This window comes from Myotis nattereri, assembly GCF_964212035.1.
Source record: "Myotis nattereri genome assembly, chromosome: 12".
Lineage (NCBI taxonomy): Eukaryota > Metazoa > Chordata > Mammalia > Chiroptera > Vespertilionidae > Myotis > Myotis nattereri.
The window spans coordinates 11767928-11785681 of record NC_138087.1 but is presented as its reverse complement, the minus strand read 5'-3'; the positions used below and the strand labels follow the sequence as shown (position 1 = coordinate 11785681).

Genomic DNA, 17754 nt, shown 5'->3' with positions numbered 1-17754 from the left:
ATATTTTTTGTGGATATATAGTTTCATCTACGTAGCTTACTGAAATATGAATACAGTTATAATAACTTTTAATGTCTTTCTCTGCTAATTCTAACTTGTGGATCAGTTCTAGGTCTATGTTGATTGACAGATTATTCTTTTCATTATGGGTCATGCTTTTCTGTTTCCTTGCATGCCTGGCAATATGATTGGATGCTGAATTTTACCTTAGTGGGTGCTGGGTCTTTTTGTATTTTTGTAAATCTTTTTGAGCTTTGTTCAGGGATACAGTTAAGTTACTTGGGAAGAGTTTCATACTTTCCAGTTTTTTATGGTTTGTTAGGTGGGCCTGGATCCATGTTCGGTCAATTATTGAGGCAAGACCTTCCAGAGATACGAGTGATCCAGGGCCCTGGGACTTCAGAGGTTTTACATGGTGACCCATGAGAACACAGCTCTCGCAAGCCCTGTGTGAGTGCCCACATTGTCTGCTCCATCCTCTCGGGGAGTCTTTCCTGGGCCTCACGTGCATGTTCTGTACTCTGTTAAATGTTTGGGGCTTTGTGCAAGTTTCTCGGGTTCTCTCTCTGCAGCTTCCTCCTCGTGGTCTGTCTCCTGTTAACTCCGCTCCGTAGTTTCCCTGGACTCGGCGGCTTTGAGGTCGGCTGGGTTCTGCCTGAGTCTCCCCTCCCTGTGCGGTGACCATGAGCAGGGGCAACCTTAGCGCGCTCCTTCTTTGCTTCCTCTGTCTCAGGGATCACCGTCCTCCATTGCCTGATACCTGGAATCATGAATACCGGTATTTAATGTATTTTGTCTGTTTTAAGAAGGCTTTGTTGTTGTTGTTAGTCCTCACCCAAGGATATTTTTCCATTGATTTTTATGGAGAGTAGAAGAGAGATGGATAGAGAGAGAGAAACATCAATGTGAGAGAAACATTGACTGGTTGCCTCCTGCTCGAGCCTTGACCCAGGGCCTGGGCCAGGAAGGAGCCTGCACCCAGTTAATTTACATGTTTGTCTATTATTAGGTAAGATATGTCTATCAGGTGCCAGGAACATTCTGTATTAGTAGTAGAAGTCTTTTGCTACATTTTAATATCTGGTAGTACTAGCTCCTTTTCAAATTTCTAAAAAAAATAGATACATTTATTGCTCATAGGTCCTGGAGGAGGTACATGAACCTCAAGGGGCCACACCAGAAGACCAAGTCTGGGTGCTGGCAGAAAGCTTTTTTTTTAATATTCAATATTATTTTGTATTAGTTTCAGGTGTGCAGCAAAGAGAGCTTTTTATTTTTGTTTTTTTATATATATTTATGGATTTCAGAGATGAAGGGAGAGAGAGACAGAGAGATAGAAACATCAATGATGAGAGAGTATCATTAATCAGCTGCCTCCTGCACGCCCCACACTGGGGATCGAGCCTGCAACCTGGGCATGTGTCCTGACCCAGAATCGAACCCTGACCTCCTGGTTCGTAGGTCGATGCTCAACTATTGAGCCATGCTGGCTGGGCAGAGAAAGCTTTTTAGACCTTTTTTCAAAAAAATCTTTCCCCCCAGCTATTCTTGTTTATTTTTGCATTATTTTTCCATGTGAACTTTAGGATCAACTTGACTCGTCCATCAATAAACAGAATCCTGCTAGTTAACATGACTGTTAACTTGTAGAAGAACATTTTTAGGATGAGGATCTTCTGTCCACAAACATGCATGTCTTTTTGTTTGCTCAAGTCTTCTTTTGGGAAGCCCATTACTGTGTTTAAATTTTCATATCATATGATATCTTATACTTGTTAAAGTTTTCCTCAAGTATTTATTTTTTGTTGTTATTTTTATAAATGGGATTTTCCCCTCTTTTATTTCACATATTAATTTCTGAAAAGTTAACTGAACTCTTGAAAACATTTTCATTTTATTTAACTTAGACTCCACATTCCTACACCACAAGGTTTGGAAGGTAGAAGTGGCTCCTCAATGCTTAGATGTTAGAATAAAGATGAAGAATTACTTTAACTGCATTAATATTATATTTACATTATAGATGCTTACCGAGGGGCTTTGTTTTTAATTATTAAAATGTAGAGATTGATCATTCTGATCTTGTTTGCGTGTTACCTTATTATAGCTCTTGTAAATAAGACTCTTATTTATATCTTTCTCTAGCTATCTGTGTTTGAACTACCTAGAGTAAGTTAGTAGAGCTAAAGATGATCATATTCAGTGAATGGATCCTTTGTCTGATAAGTGAATAGGAATTTGCTATAGAAATAGAGTGGCTTTTTAAAAACTTACAGTATTACATTGCTTCTAGAAGTTAAAGAAAATAGAAACAAATGGACATGCTGAGCTTGTGGATTGGAAGACTTAATATTGTTAAAATGTCATACTACTCACAAGCTCTACAGTCAGTACAATTCCTATCAAAATTCTAATGGCATATTTTGCGTAGAAAAAAAATCTGATTTTCAATAGTAATTCAATTTCAGTAGGAAAATATCCTAAAATTCATTGGGAATCTCAAAGGACCTTGAATAGCCAAAACAAACATGAGAAAGGAAAGCAAAACTGGAGGCCTCACACTTTTGATGTCAAAGCATAATATAATGCTGTAGTAACCAAGAGTGTGGTATTGGCATAAAGGCAGACACAGACCAAAGGAACAGAAGGGAGCCCAGAGTAAACCCTTATGTATATGGTCAAATGATCTTGAGAGCTGCTCAGTCTTACACAATAGGGAAGAGGACAGCCTCCTCAACGAATGGTGTTGGGAAAACTGGATATCCACATGCAGAAGAATGAAGTTGGCTCCCTACCTCACACCACACAAAAGTTAACTCGACATGGATTCAAGTCCTAAATGTAAGACCTGAAACTCTAAAGCTCCTAGAAGAAACCATGGGGGAAGCTTCATGACACTGGATTTGGCAACGATTGATTGGATTTGGCACCCAAAGCACAGGCAACAAAAGCAAAAATAGACAAATGGGAGTACATCAAATTTAAAAACTTGTTCACATCAAAGGACACAAGCAATAGTGAAAAGCAACCTGTGTCGAATAGGAAAAATATTTGTGAGTGATATTTGTAAATATCTGTTACATGAGTAAATATAAGGGGTTAAATACATAAAGAAGTCTTATAAAGAAGTACATCTCAACAAAAACAAACCAATTAAGACATGGGCAAAGCACAGTTCTCCAAAGATATACAAATGGCCAACAAGCCGTATTGGAAAAAGATGCCCCACTTTTCCCTCCTTATGTCTCCTTTATTTTCACACAGAACACCTGCCTCTGACGCTCTTGGTCACCAAGTGTGTAGGTGTCTTCTCCTCACCAAGCAATTCTGTGACACTAGCTGGGTGTCCTTGGAAAAAACTTCCGAGGGCCGACAGACCAAAGAAAGAGGCTGACAAGGGCAGCATTACATCAGGAGTTGAGTAAGCCCTAGCCAGGTTCGGTCCGTGGTTAGAGTGCCAGTCCCTGGATTGAAGGGTCATGGGTTCAATTCCAGTCAAGGGTATGTACCTCAGTTGCAGGCTCCATCCCCAGCCCTGGTCAGGGTGCCTATGGGAGGCAACCAATCGATGTGTCTCTCACATAGATGTTTCTCTCTCTCTGCCTCTCCCCGACCCTTACACTCTCTAAAAATCAATGGAAAAAATACTCTCAGGTAAGGATTAACAAAAAAATAAAAATTTTGTCCAGCCAGCATGACTCAGTGGTTGAGCATCGACCTATGAAGCAGAAGGTCACAGTTCAATTCCTAGTAAGGGCTGCGGGGTCAATCCCCAGTGTGGGGCATGTAGGAGGAAGCCCATCAGTGATTCTCATCATTGATATTTCTCTCTCTCTCTCCCTCTTCTTCATGAAATCAATAAAAATGTATTTTTTAAAAAGAGTTTATTAAGGGAACTTACATACCAGGTGCCAGGCACTAGGGGTTATATAGGACAGGGCAGCATGGATACAGGTCCTGGTGTGTGATTTGGCCCAACTAAGGGGAAAACACCTTACATACTTGCCCAGGGCGGGCAAGGACCTGTTCCAGGAACCAGCACACCTGAGGCACAGGGCGGGGTAGGACAGCCTCTGAGGGGGTGTGGGAAGCAATCTGTGTTCTGGCCTAGATCTGACTGGATCTAGCATGAGTGTGAGGCAGGGTCAGGCAGTAGTCTGACATCCTGGGTCAGTCTCTCCTCTACAGTTCTATACTTTAACTCAATTTTTTTCCCCAATTTTATTTTGTATTGATTTCAGGTATATAGCTTAGTGGTTAGAGAATCATATACTTTATGTAGTGTTCCCCTCGATATTTCCAGTACCCAACTGGTACCACTTATCACTTAACACTGCCTGGAGATAGCGTCAGCCCCACGGTCACTGGCTCAGTCCCACACCAGTCCCATCCCTCTGTGCTTCTGACCTATCAGCTGTAAGTCAGAGGTTCCACAACCACCCTTCTGGTTTAATTTTCTAGGACGGCTCAGCTCACAGAACTTCAGAAAACCGTTTACTTACACTTACTAGTCCTATCTAATAAAAGAGAAACATGGTAATTAGCCGTACCTCCGCTACGCTTCCCATGGGCTAATCAGGGCGATATGCAAATTAACTGCCAGCCAAGATGGCGGCCAGCGGCCAGGCAGCTTGAAGCGAACATGAGGCTTGCTTGCTTCAGTGACGGAGGAAGCCAGTGTTCCCCGCCTGCCGCTACTGGCCTCTGAGCTTGCAGTTTGAAACATTGTTACAAGTATGGAATCTAAACAAACTCCAGAAACCTGCTTTCAGCCAGCCAGGATATCAGAGCTGGAGTTGAAACAGTGTTTTGATTATAGAACCCAAACAAACCAGATACCTGCTTTCAGCAGCCGAGACCTTAGAGCTGGAGCCAAGCCTCAGACCTAAAGCTGGCCTAGAATAAAGAAAAAAAAAAAGCGATTGGGAGCTTCAGTCACCCGCTAGCCTGAAAACAGCCCTCCGGCCCTCACCCAGGATGGCCAGGCACCCAAGCGGGACCCCCACCCTGATCCAGGACACCCTTCAGGGCAAACCAGCTGGCCCCCACCCGTGCACCAGGCCTCTATCCTATATAGTAAAAGGGTAATATGCCTCCCAGCACCGGGATAAGCGGAGCTGCGAGGCCTCCCGGCACCGGGATCAATGTGACAGGGGGCAGCGCCCAAACCCCCTGATCGCCCTGCGGGTCTGTGTTTGACGGGGGCGGGGCCACAACCTCCCTATCCGCCCTGCTCTGTTCGTGACAGGGGAAGGCGCCCCAACCCACTGATCCGCCCTGCTCTGTGTGTGACAGAGGGCGGTGCCCCAACTCCCCTATCGGCCCCACTCTGTGAGTGACAGGGGGGAGCTCCTCAACCCCCTGATGGGCCCTGCTCTGTGCATGACAGGAGGGAGCTCCCCAACCTCCTGATTGGCCCTGCTCTGTGCGTGACAGGGGGTGGCACCACAACCTCCCCATCGACCCTGCCTTGAGTGTGACGGGGCGGCGCCCCAACCCCCCAATCGGCCCTACCCTGAGTGTGACTGGGGGTGGCATCGCAACCTCCCGATCCGCCCTGCTCTGTGCATTACAGGGGGCAGCGCCCCAACTCCCCAATCGGCCCTGCTCTGAGCCCGACCAGGGGCTGCACCTAGGGGTTGGGCCTGCCCTCTGCCACCCGGAAGCAGGCCTAAGCCAGCAGGTCGTTATCTCCCTAGGGGTCCCAGACTGTGAGAGGGCACAGGCCGGGCTGAGGGGCCCCCCCTTCCCCCCGAGTGCACAAATATTTGTGCACCAGGCCTCTAGTTTATTATAAAAGGATATGATAAAGGATACAGGTGAGTATCCAGATGGAGACATGTCGGGGAGGGTATGTGGGATGGGCATGGTGCTGTGATGCCCTCCCTGGGCCTGCCACTCTGCCAGCACCTCCATGTGTTCACCAACCTGGCAGCTCCTCGAACCCCGTCATCGGGAATTTTACGGAGGCTTCCTCATGTAGGCATGAGCAGTGACCAGCTCCATTTCCAGCCCCACTCTCCTCTGGAGAATCTGGGCGGGGCTGAGAAGTCCAAGCTGTAGTAGGGCTTGGTCCTTCTGGTGACCAGCCTCCTGTCCGGTCACCTCATCAAAATGAGACACTCTTAGTGCCCAGGAAATTCAAAGGGATTTAGTATCCTGTGTCAGGAGCTGGGTCAAAGACCTAATATCAGAGCAATATTACACTCCTAGTGTTCTTATCACTTAGGGTTTAGGAGTCTGTGCCAGGAACTGGGGCAGAGACCAATACGTATATTTTCTATTATTCCACATAAGCGTATGAAAAAATGGTCAATATCACTAATTAGGGAAATGCGGATCACAACCACAATAAGGCATCACCTCATACCTGTTAGGATGATCACTATCCATAAAATAAATACATACATAAATGGGTTGGTGAGAATGTGGAGAAATTGGACCTCTTGTGCACTGTTGAAGGGAATATAAAATGGTGCCTCTGCTATGGAAAACAGTATGGAGCCATATGATCCAGCAATCCCACTTCCAGGTACATACAGATGGGCCAAAAGTAGGTTTACAATTGTTCAAGTGAGAAAAATATAATAAGTAATAATAGAAGAATAAACTCTGAGTTTCATGTATTCACAACTGTAAACCCACTTTTGTCCCACCCTGCACATCCAAAAGAACTGAAAACAGGATCTCAGAGAGAGCTGCAGGTTCACTAGCAGTTTTCACAGTAGCCAGGAGTGGGAGTGACCTGAATGTCCATTAACAGATGAGTGTATAAGGAAAGTGTGGTATATGCATACACTGGCATGTTATTCAGCCTTAAAGAAAACTGGCAATTCGGTCTCATTCTACAACATGGATGAACCTTGAAGACATTATGCTGAGTGAAGTCAGCCAGTCACAAAAAGTCACTGTGATTCCATCTAGGCCAGTGGTTCTCAGCCTTCCTAATGCCACGACCCTTTAATACAGTTCCTCATGTTGTGGTGACCCCCAACCATAAAATTATTTTCGTTGCTACTTCATAACTGTAATTTTGCTACTGCTATGAATCGTCATGTAAATATCTGATATGCAGGATGTATTTTCATTGTTACAAATTGAACATAATTAAAGCTTAGTGGTTAATCACAAAAACAATATGTAATTATATATGTGTTTTCCGATGGTCTTAGGCGACCCCTGTGAAAGGTTTGTTCGACCCCCAAAGGGGTCAAGACCCACAGGTTGAGCACCGCTGATCTATGAGGTGTATCTAAAGTAGTCAAACTCTTAGAATCAGAAAGCGAGTGGTGGTTGCCATTAAGGGGGGAGGGGAAGGGGAGAGCTAATGTTCAATGGGTATAGAGTTTCAGTTTTTCGATATAAAGTTTGAAACATCTGTTGTGTGACAAATACGCATATAGTTAACACTAATGTAGTGTACACTTAAAATGGTTATGATGATGGTAAATTATGTTATGCTGTTTTTTAAAAAACTTAATTGATTTTTAGAGAGAGGGAGAGAAACTTCGATGTGAAAGCAAAACATTGATTGGCCAAATATCGATCACATTATCAGCTGAAGCCCAGGCCAGTGACCAGGAATCGACTGGCAGCCTGTTGGTACACAGGATGACAGTGTCCAACCGAGTCACATAGGCCGGGGCTGTTATGCTGTTTTTATCACAAAGAAAAACCCCTTATGGTTTTTTAAAAAAACCTCAGTCTCACATCTATTTCTATTTGCATGCTAATGTTAATGTTGATAATTGTATAGGTATTTCTTGCTGGAATATACTAGGCTCCTGGAGATTAAGAATCCACATGTCAGAGAATGTTCAGCTGTATCTTAACCAAATAAGTTCATCTGACAAATGTAAGGGTTACTTTTAGGAGTGGAACAGATATTTGGAATTATTATTTAGGCTGTGTGGTTAAGCACAGTGCTTGCACACATTCATTCAACCTTAACAAGATATACTCACCCGGTGTACATTTTATCAGAATTTTCAGTAGTTGGTGATTTTTTCAACAGGAAGATTACACTCTGCTTTCAGGCAGTGTTTTCCGGTGGCAACTCTCTAAATGACACTGTAAAGTGTAAAGCTGCTCCATAGTTACAAGCTAAATAGCACTTTGTCATAAAATAGTTAATAAATATAATTCAGCATTCACATTAAATTCCTGGATTTTTAATGATTTCTCTTAAGATTTTATTTTTAAAAAATCAAACTTCAAATTTCAGAGCATAAAGAACACTAACTCAAAATTATGTTAATCTCAGCCCGGATTGTTTTTTTTCTCCTCAAATTACTGTATAGGCAAATTTTTCTTAGAATCCTTGGGCTTCCTGCTTCACGTAGGACTGCTGCAGAGAGCTAACTGTTACTGCTGAACACATCTGTCATGTTAAAAAGAGTGACCCGTCAGTAAAGGTGGTGTGCGCCGTCACTGACGCACGCTCCATGGCGGGGCAAGAAGGGCCTCTGGGTGAACATCCCAGTCTCTGCTGCTTGTCTCCTCTGGACCCCAGGGTGTGTCTTTTGTGGTGTCTCGGTCCTCCCTCCTCTACTCCCCAAGGAAGCAGAGCTTCGAAGGGAGTTAATGCTGGAAAAGCTCAGGACAGCATCTCTATACAGTGTTGGTTGTAGTGTTTCCCCCCATCTTTCCTTTTGAAAAGTAAATTAAAGTATTAATCTTGAAAGCCACATCATAGAAAACAAGCAGCTCAGAAGTTACTTACCTGAGCCATTTAATTATTTTTCCTTTGGCTTTCCTTGAAGCCACACCGTGATATAATAATGAGAAATTGGGGCCTTTTTTGTTTTAATGCTGGCATATATGCTCCTATATGTAAACTGATTCAGGATCCATTGGTTATATTTGTTCAAAGCTTTGTTTTTCTCCGTTGTCACTGCTGAGTGGCCCTGTGAAAGTTACTTAATCTCCCTGGCTCTGGCTCTCTCACCTGTGAAATGAGGGCGATAATACCTAGATCAGTGGTTCTCAACCTGTGGGTCGCGACCCCTTTGGGGGTCCAACGACCCTTTCACAGGGGTCGCCTAAGACCATCGGGAAACACATATATAATTACATATTGTTTTTGTGATTAATCACTATGCTTTAATTATGTTCAATTTATAACAATGAAAATACATCCTGCATATCAGATATTTACATTACAATTCATAACAGTAGCAAAATTACAGTTATGAAGTAGCAACGAAAATAATTTTATGGTTGGGGGTCACCACAACATGAGGAACTGTATTAAAGGGTCGCGGCATTAGGAAGGTTGAGAACCACTGACCTAGATCATGAGAATCTGAAAAATAACAGTATGTGTGAAGTGTCTAGACTAGGATGTATTCAGGAAATGAGAATTTCCTTCTCCTCTAGCCCTCCCTCCATTTATTTATTCATTTGTTCATTAAGTAGACAATTACCCAGTGCTGGTTGTGTCGTGGGTACTGTGCTAGGTAAGGTGTGTTTCTCACCACACTCATTCTCTTCAAGTTGCTGAGAAAAATCAAAGTCGGATGTTAGGATCAAGGCTCTTGGAACCAAAGACCCTAAAAGCAGGAGGAAAGCCACAGCTCCCTCGCTGTTGTTTTGCTGACACTTGGGAGGCCTTTTGTTTGTTCGCAGATTAGAAACTGGTGGACTAAGAGGAAATAGTCCCCTTAGGTCTGCTGTCCTGTATAGCCACCGCTATCCACGGTAGCAGATACTGAACATTCCCGTCCTCGTGGACATTCTGTTGGGCCGCGGTGTTCCAGGTAGTGTGAGAGTTGGATCATGAGTGGCTCAGTATTTTAGATGAAGAGAGACAAGAGATATATGAAGAGCTCCAGATTATCTGCTATTTTATGAGATCTGAAGCAAGTCTCAGTTGGAGCCATATAACATGGTATTATTAACAGTTTTCTCTTGGAACTCTCAATCCAGAGTACTTTTAAAATTATGTGGTTGATTGACTTTAAAGAATGGCAGATAATCTTTCCATTAAAAGATAAAAATAGCCCTAGCTGGTTTGGCTGTGTGGATAGAGCATCAGCCTGCGGACCAAAGGGTCTTGGGTTCGATTCTAGTCAAGGGCAGGTACCTCAGTTGCAGGCTCCTCCCCAGCCGGGCCGTGTGCAGGACGCAACCAATCGATGTGTTTCCTTCACATTGATATTTCTCTCTGTCTTTCCCTCTCTCTTCCACTCTCTCTAAAAGTCAATGGAAATATATCCTTAGGTGAGGATTAAAAATAAAAAAGCTAAGCCGAAACCGGTCTGGCTCAGTGGATAGAGCGTCGGCTTGCGGACTGAAAGGTCCCAGGTTCGATTCCGGTCAAGGGCATGTACATGGGTTGCGGGCACATCCCCAGTAGGAGATGTGCAGTAGGCAGCTGATCGATGTTTCTAACTCTCTATCTCTCTCCCTTCCTCTCTGTAAAAAATCAATAAAAAAATAAAAATAAAATAAATAAATAAATTTTAAAAAATAAAAATATAAAAAAGCTAAAAATATTATTTCAGGATTTTTTGAAAGAATCTTTCTATTAGCCACATTATCTTCTCTGGTAGATTTTTTTTTTAAGTTGCAATGTAATATACTATTCATAGTTTATACAATACACTAAATTAGGTCAAGATAATTCTTAACTATATTCTATAGAAAATGCTTTGATAATCCTAGCTGGTTTGGCTCAGTGAATAGAACCTGTGGATTGAAAGGTCCCAGGTTTGATTCTAGCCAAGGGCACATGCCCGGGTTGCAGGCTCGATTCCCAGTAGGGGGTGTGCAGGAGGCAGCCGATCAATGAATCTCTCTCATCATTGATGTTTTTATCCCTCTTCTTCTTCTCTTAAATCAATGAAAATATATAAAAAGATAAAATCATCAAAATTCTTTGATATTAATTCTGTATTCTTTTCATGTAGTTAAAATTCTTTCCTGCCCCTACCCTTTAAGAAGTATAACTGCCCTAACTAGTTTGGCTCAGTAGATAGAGCATCGGCCTGCAGACTGAAGGGTCCCAGGTTCGATTACGGTCAAGGGCATATACCTTGGTTGTAGGCACATCCCCAGTAGGGGGGTGCAGGAGGCAGCTGATTGAGGTTTCTCTCTCTTTGATGTTTCTAATTCTCTATCCCTCTGTAAAAAAGTCAATAAAATATATTTAAAAAGAAAAAAAAAAGAAGTATAACTCACACATAATAAAATGCACAGGTTTATGTGTATAGTGTGAATTTTAACTAGTGTATACTGTTTTTTTAAAATATATTTTTACTAGAGGCCCAGTGTACGAATTTGTGCATGGGTGGGTCCCTCGGCCTGGCCAGCAATCAAGGCCTATGGGGGGGGGGGGGGAGCGGGTAGACCTGCAGGGGGCAGGAGCCATGGGAGTTTGGCCACCCGGCCTCCCCCAATGGGGGCTGATTGAGGGGGCCGATTGAGGGGGCTTGGTGGCCTGGGGGAGGGGCCGCAAAAGGTTGGCTGTGGGAGTGCACTGACCACCAGGGAGCAGCTCCTGCATTGAGCATCTGCCCCCTGGTGTTCAGTGTGCATCATAGTGACCGGATGACCGGTCGTTCCGATAGTTCTGTCGTAATGGTCGCTTAGGCTTTTATATATATAGATTGATTTCAGAGAAAAAGGGAGAGGGAGATTGAGATAGAAACATCAGTGATGAGAGAGAATCATTGATTGGCTGCTTCCTGCATGCCCCACACTGGGGATGGAGTCCGCAATCTGGGCATGTGTCCTGAGTGGAATTGAACCCCGACCTCCTGATTCATACTTCAACTCTCAATCATCCAGTCATGCTGTCCAGGCGAGAAGTGTGTACTCTTGTGAAATACTGTTCCCTCTGGGCCTCTTTCCCTCTTACCTAAAGGACCACTGTTGATTTCTGTCGGTATAAATTAATTTCCCTGTTCTTAGGCGTTATGCTCTGAGAGTCATGCAGCATGAGCTCTTTTGTGTCCTTTGCTCTGCACAGTGTTTTAGTGATGCATCCATTTTGTTTGTATATCAGCACGTCATGGTTTTGTTTTTGTTGAGCAATGTTCCACTGTATGAATATAGTAAAATCGGTTTATCCCTTCTCCTGTTGATGGAAATTTGTGGTCTTTCCAGTTTCTGGCGTTCCAAAGCTGCTACAATTTGAATGCCTTTTTCATGAGCTTATAGGTCATTCATATAAACTCTTTCATAAAGTGTCTTCGAATCTTTTGCCCTGGTTAACATCTAAAATAATTTAATATGTACCCTTAGGCCGCTCTTCTCTACACCATTTCCTTGAAACCATAGCCAAATTAGCATGACAATTTTTAAAAATCCCCCTGACAGATTTTTCTATAGAAGAAAGTACTTATTGATAGGACTAGTGGCCTAGAACGGTGGTCAGTCTTAAGCATTTTTCAGGGGGCCTTGAAATACCATTGGAGGTAAGAACAAGCATTGTAAGGATTTGCTTCTGATAAGGCAATTGTATGTTAAACATACTCATCAAATTAAGGCTTTTATTCACTGAAATCTGAAATGAGACAGATCCTTTACTTACCTTCCCTCCCCTCTGAAATGCTTATTTTGGTAGATACATTAGAGTTCGTCAAAGTGCTTGACTTAGGGTCCTAGGAAAAGATCTGTCTGCTGAAGCTGGCTGCTCAAGTGTCTGACTGCCATGACTGAATGTTATAGGACATGTTGATCCCAGGTCTCTCTGTATTGCACTGATGGAAACGGCCCTGAGACCATTTGGTCTTGCACAGCTTCTAGGACTTCTTGATAGATAGCAGGTTTCCTGCAGGAAAACTCTAGGTAGGTGGGGCTTAACCAATCTCAGATAAAAAAAATTTTTCACACAACAGTCATTTATTAAATATTCTTAGCAAGCAGGCACAGAACATAACAATCTGTCCTATGAGCTTAGCTCCTGCAGTTTTGGGTATTCTGACCATTCCTTTATGAAAGGTTCTGTGGGGCAGCAAGAGTAACTTTCCTCACACCTTCCTAAGTCCTGGCTGGGCTAGTAGCCAAAGCAGCAGGAGACAGAACAGTAGAAAACGTCTGAAATTATTTGGATACACGTGTGGGGGTGCCATAAGACTATGATACCCAAGGAGACACTGGGCAGTTGAGGTTTAGATGCCATTCTGGACAAAGGAGGAGGAGGAAAGGGTCTGGGATTTCAAAGGGGAAGCAGACAATTTACCAGTAGAGAGAGCAAGCGGGCCGGAAACAGATTCCTGCTGCCGCCCCAGAAACAAGGGGACACAGGGAAGGCCAACAAGCAGGCTTTGCAGCTCTCTCGTCCGCCACATTTCATTTCTATACGCCCTTCTTTTAAGCAGGTGCTTCTATCTGAATTCCTTACGGGGGTAAGGTTCAGAGGTTCTTTCTGAGATTTTCGTTTCTTAATAATCAGCTTAAAAAATCAATATTCCTAAAGGTATATTTTGGGATGGCAGAGTGTCTGTTGCCTTGAATTGCCATGAATGGAGGTTAAAGCAGCTTCTGTTCCTACACCGGCAACCTCACCAACACAGCCTTTCCAAACTCCTTTGGTTTTTACCAGTCTGAAGGAAAACCAGGACCTGGTAGTTTAACTTTGCATTTTGTTATTTTTTAAAGAACATAAAGTTGAAAGAAGACAGGCATCTTCATGAGATGAATTTAAAATATTTTCCCAGTTTATTTCTTGACTTTGTTGCTACAAGGCCTTTTTAAAAGTGGGTATCAATTTAGCAGTCGATTCTGTGGCGTTTAGACTTTATTTTGAAAGGCCTTCTCCAGTTGAACCCCACAAAAAAAGAATTCATGGTTTTGTTGTTTAAAGTCTTTGATTCACCTGGAGTTTTGGAATCAAGTTAGGGAGTTTTACTTTTGAGGCAAACATATAGGTGATATGTGATGTATATATTGTATTGGGGTTGTAAATACTGTGTCATTCTTGGGAAAGAGTTGTTGCTGTATTGTCTGTTTTAAGGGAGGTCTTTGCAAAATTTTTCACGGATTATTAAAGTAACACTTTTTATTTATAACTAAACTGGGACTGTACTCATACTGTATCTTAATTATTTTTCACTTGAGACTATAAGAAACATAGGCTTAGACAATACTTTAAATGGTTGCTTAGCATGGTGTCGGAATTTTTGTTTTATAACCATACTAAGGCCTTTAAAGGAATGACTGACCGCAGTAGTGGGCTCACTTTAAAATTCTGACCTATTGTGAAGACACGTTCATTGTAAATAAAGCGCCAGCACTCCCAACCAGCCCGACACTCCGTGGGTCTCCACCTGACAGAGGACGCAGCTCTGGGTGGCGCAGGTCTGCTGGCCGGGCGCCGGGCGCGGGAGGGGGGGGTAGGAGGTGAGCGCGGGGGGAGGTAGGAGGTGGGCGCCGGGCGCGGGAGGGGGGGGTAGGAGGTGGGCGCGGGGGGAGGTAGGAGGTGGGCGCCGGGCGCGGGAGGGGGGGGTAGGAGGTGGGCGCGGGGGGAGGTAGGAGGTGGGCGCCGGGCGCGGGAGGGGGGGGTAGGAGGTGAGCGCGGGGGGAGGTAGGAGGTGGGCGCCGGGCGCGGGAGGGGGGGGGTAGGAGGTGAGCGCGGGGGGAGGTAGGAGGTGGGCGCCGGGCGCGGGAGAGGGGGGTAGGAGGCGGGCGCCGGGCGCCGGTGGGGGAGTTAGGCGTCCCCGGGCTGCGCCGCCCGCCGGCCTGGATGCTGCGCCCTCTGCCGGCAGCGGCAGGGCGGTGAGGGAGCGCCCCGAGCCGGCGGCAGCGGCCAGGTTCGCCCTCGCCCCTCTCCCGCAGGAAGCCCTTCCGCGCTCGGAGCTGCGCGCTCGCCCCGGCGCCGGGGCTGCACAGAGGCGCCTCCTGCGGGCGCCGCACAGCCTCCTGCGGCGGAGCCGGGGGCCGGGCGCTGGCGGCCGCTGTCGCGGAGGGCGAAGCTCAGCCCGCGCCTGGCGGTGGCGGCCGTGCCCGCTGCGGCCCTTCCAGAAGCTTTGAACTTCCGGGGTGGCGCCCCGCTATGCGGTGGAGTCGGTGGCCCGGGGCGGACACCGCTCCCCCCGCGGGGGCCCGGCCCTTTAAACTTTGTTTTTTAAACTTCGGGGGTGTGGTCGCGGCTCCTCCTCTGTCTGCGGCGGGTCGGGTGGTTCCCTGGCCGCCCGGCCCCGCCCTCCCTCCGCCCCGCCTTCCAGATGCTTTGGAGTCATGAGCCGGGAGGGCTCGGGGGCCCGGCGGGTGGCCGAGGTGATCAAAGGTGAGTGCGGAGGGGACGGGGCGCCCCCGGGACGCCGTCTTTAGGTGGCATGAGGCGGGGCCGGATGGGGGAGGCCCATTGCTGGCCAGGAGGTGCCTTCAGCTTTCCGGGCTGGCCGGGCCAGCGCTGTCTCCTGGGCGTGGGTGGCCTTCCCGGACTCCCAGCCCCTCGCGCGCTCTTGCTTTGGGGTGACTGAACAGACCTGTGCCGTAGGAAGCCCCTGGCTGGCAGGTGACTTGCGTCTCCACCCAAGGGAGCAGAATCTGTGGTCACTGCACGGGGATCAAGGGTAATTTGTGGTTGGCAAAGATTAAGCCCGTCATCCTTCTGAGTGTTTGTGGTTGCAAGACATTTTAGCTGAGCAGTTTACAAGGAAATAAATACAGCCATTGCGTGAGTTGAATTGCTGACAATTACCATTTGGGCAAAGGATGCCAGCTGGCGTCCTTTTTTCTTACTATTTTAAAGGCTGGACTTGATTTTGCTACAATTTAAGTGTAAGTATATCTACTAGCACTGCTAGTATTGCTACAACTGGGTATTGCAGGTAACTGCTTTGCCAGGATTTTTAGGCAACTCTTTCTGGGTTGAAGCGGGGGAGGAAGGTTGGAGCCTCAGAACATTATTAGCACCAGTTATCATTCTTTCTAAACCCTCACCTCATGGCTGCCTAACTGCGTTTATGCAACACAAGTTCATGGCGCACTCATCATGCAGATACCTCTCACTGCTTCTATTGCAATGGTAATTTGTCTAATTGTAAACGTCACTACAGAAGTAGTAGTGATCCCTAAGAACAGTTGGATAAACATCTGGTTCATTTTGTTGCTGATGTTCTATAGCCTTAAACCTTAATTTTGAAGCAGTTTTGAAAGCGCTCTTTACTTAAAATATGGTTTCTTATTGAATGACTCTTTAGGATGTCGTGAAAACACTGATGCATAGCGAAAGCCACCTGGTTGCTGGCTAGCCATCAAGTGCACACTGCCATTTGTTCAGATTTCTTAGTACAGAGGAAGTAAAGTTTTGCATGAGAGTTTCCTCCAGAAATCAAGCCATACTGCTACGTGAAAAGTCACTTGTCTTTATTGAAACTTATGGTTAAAGGCAATTGCTCCTTTCAAAAATAGGCTTATTTATTTTCACTCATCAAAATAGAACCTTTTGAAAGTATCTGTTGGCATCCTTACCATCAAAAACCTGTATGGAAAAAATAAAAATCTGACTTAATCTGAAAAGAGTTGTATCATGATATATGAAAATTTAAAAAATAACCTGAAGGAAGGAACATTGCAATTTTTCCATTTCAGATCGCCTTTGTTTTGCCATTCTCTGCAGCAGACCAAAGAGTTCATCAAATGTACATTATTTCACCATAGATAATGAACTTGAATATGAGAAGTAAGTATTGGTTTTTAAAAGATTGTTAGTAACTTTTTTATTTTATTTTGAAGAATCTAAAGGTATGTTTATAAATAGGATAACCTTGGAAGATTACAAATCTGTTGACTGATAATTGCAGGATGTTTTTCCTTTAATTTTCCTTTAACCTTTAGTAATAAAGTAGATCCTTAGGGGAAAAACTCAAAATGGAAGAATCTTTCTAAATTTAATAACTTATATTTGAAATGCTAATAGTTTACAGTACAATGAAATATAAGCTAATGTATTAAGATGTGTCTTTACCAGTGGAAAAACAGCTTCTTTTTTTTTATTCAGAAAGCATTTTCATATATTATTTGAGGTTATAGGTGTTGAACCATTTTTTTAATAGGCATTATTTACCAGAATATCTGTTCCACTTCTTTAGGCAGTATGACTGATAACAGTTTGGTGTATGCTTTCTTGTCTGAATTTGATCTTGTAGCTCCAAAAAGGCATTAATATTCGGGGCATCTAGAATATACGTATATGTTTTTGTGTTTTACTTTTAAAGCTTCTACGCAGATTTTGGACCACTCAATCTGGCAATGCTTTACAGATATTGTTGCAAGATAAATAAGAAATTAAAGGTAAAGTCTTTTTTTACATAAGATTTGACTTAGTCATTGTTAGCCCGGGCTTGGGGAGGGAAAAGTAAAGAAAGCACATCAGTTTTAAAAAGGAAATGCCGTGTTTTTGCTGCAGTGGTGTTTGGGGCATACTTGTGGTTTTCTTGTTTTATAAAGGCATCGTGTATATGTTAGTTTTCCACAGTTTTGATTGAGCAGTTTGAGTTTGGGTCGTTTGATTCTGGCTTGGATTAGTGATGCTCAAATACTTGAAATCCAAAGTGGAAACTGTTTAATGAAGTAAACCTCTTACTGTCTGACCTAAGGGAACTGAAACCTAACAAGAGAAATGTCCCTTGCTGTGTCGTTGTTCTTCCTGCCTTCGCTTCGATAGGAGGGAGTGCTAGCGAACAGAGAAGACTCTGCCCCTGGTCTCTCTCTCGTCCTGCCTCGACTCTCCCCTGATGTTGTACTCCTTGTGACTTCACCTTGACCGTTTACACATGCGATTCAGGAGCAGGGAAAGCAAGG

General features: G+C 44.5%; 1 protein-coding gene across 1 annotated transcript in view; it reads left to right on the top strand.

The window, feature by feature from the left end:
• The first annotated feature begins 16514 nt into the window (after positions 1-16514).
• The window catches only part of CDC14B (cell division cycle 14B), a 52115-nt gene continuing 50875 nt past the window's right edge, over positions 16515-17754 (top strand). The window contains exons 1-2 of the mRNA XM_081102902.1: positions 16515-16633; positions 17169-17244. Coding sequence (XP_080959028.1) covers positions 17203-17244 — 42 coding nt within the window. The 5' untranslated portion in view covers positions 16515-16633; positions 17169-17202. The remainder of the gene's footprint in view (positions 16634-17168; positions 17245-17754) is intronic.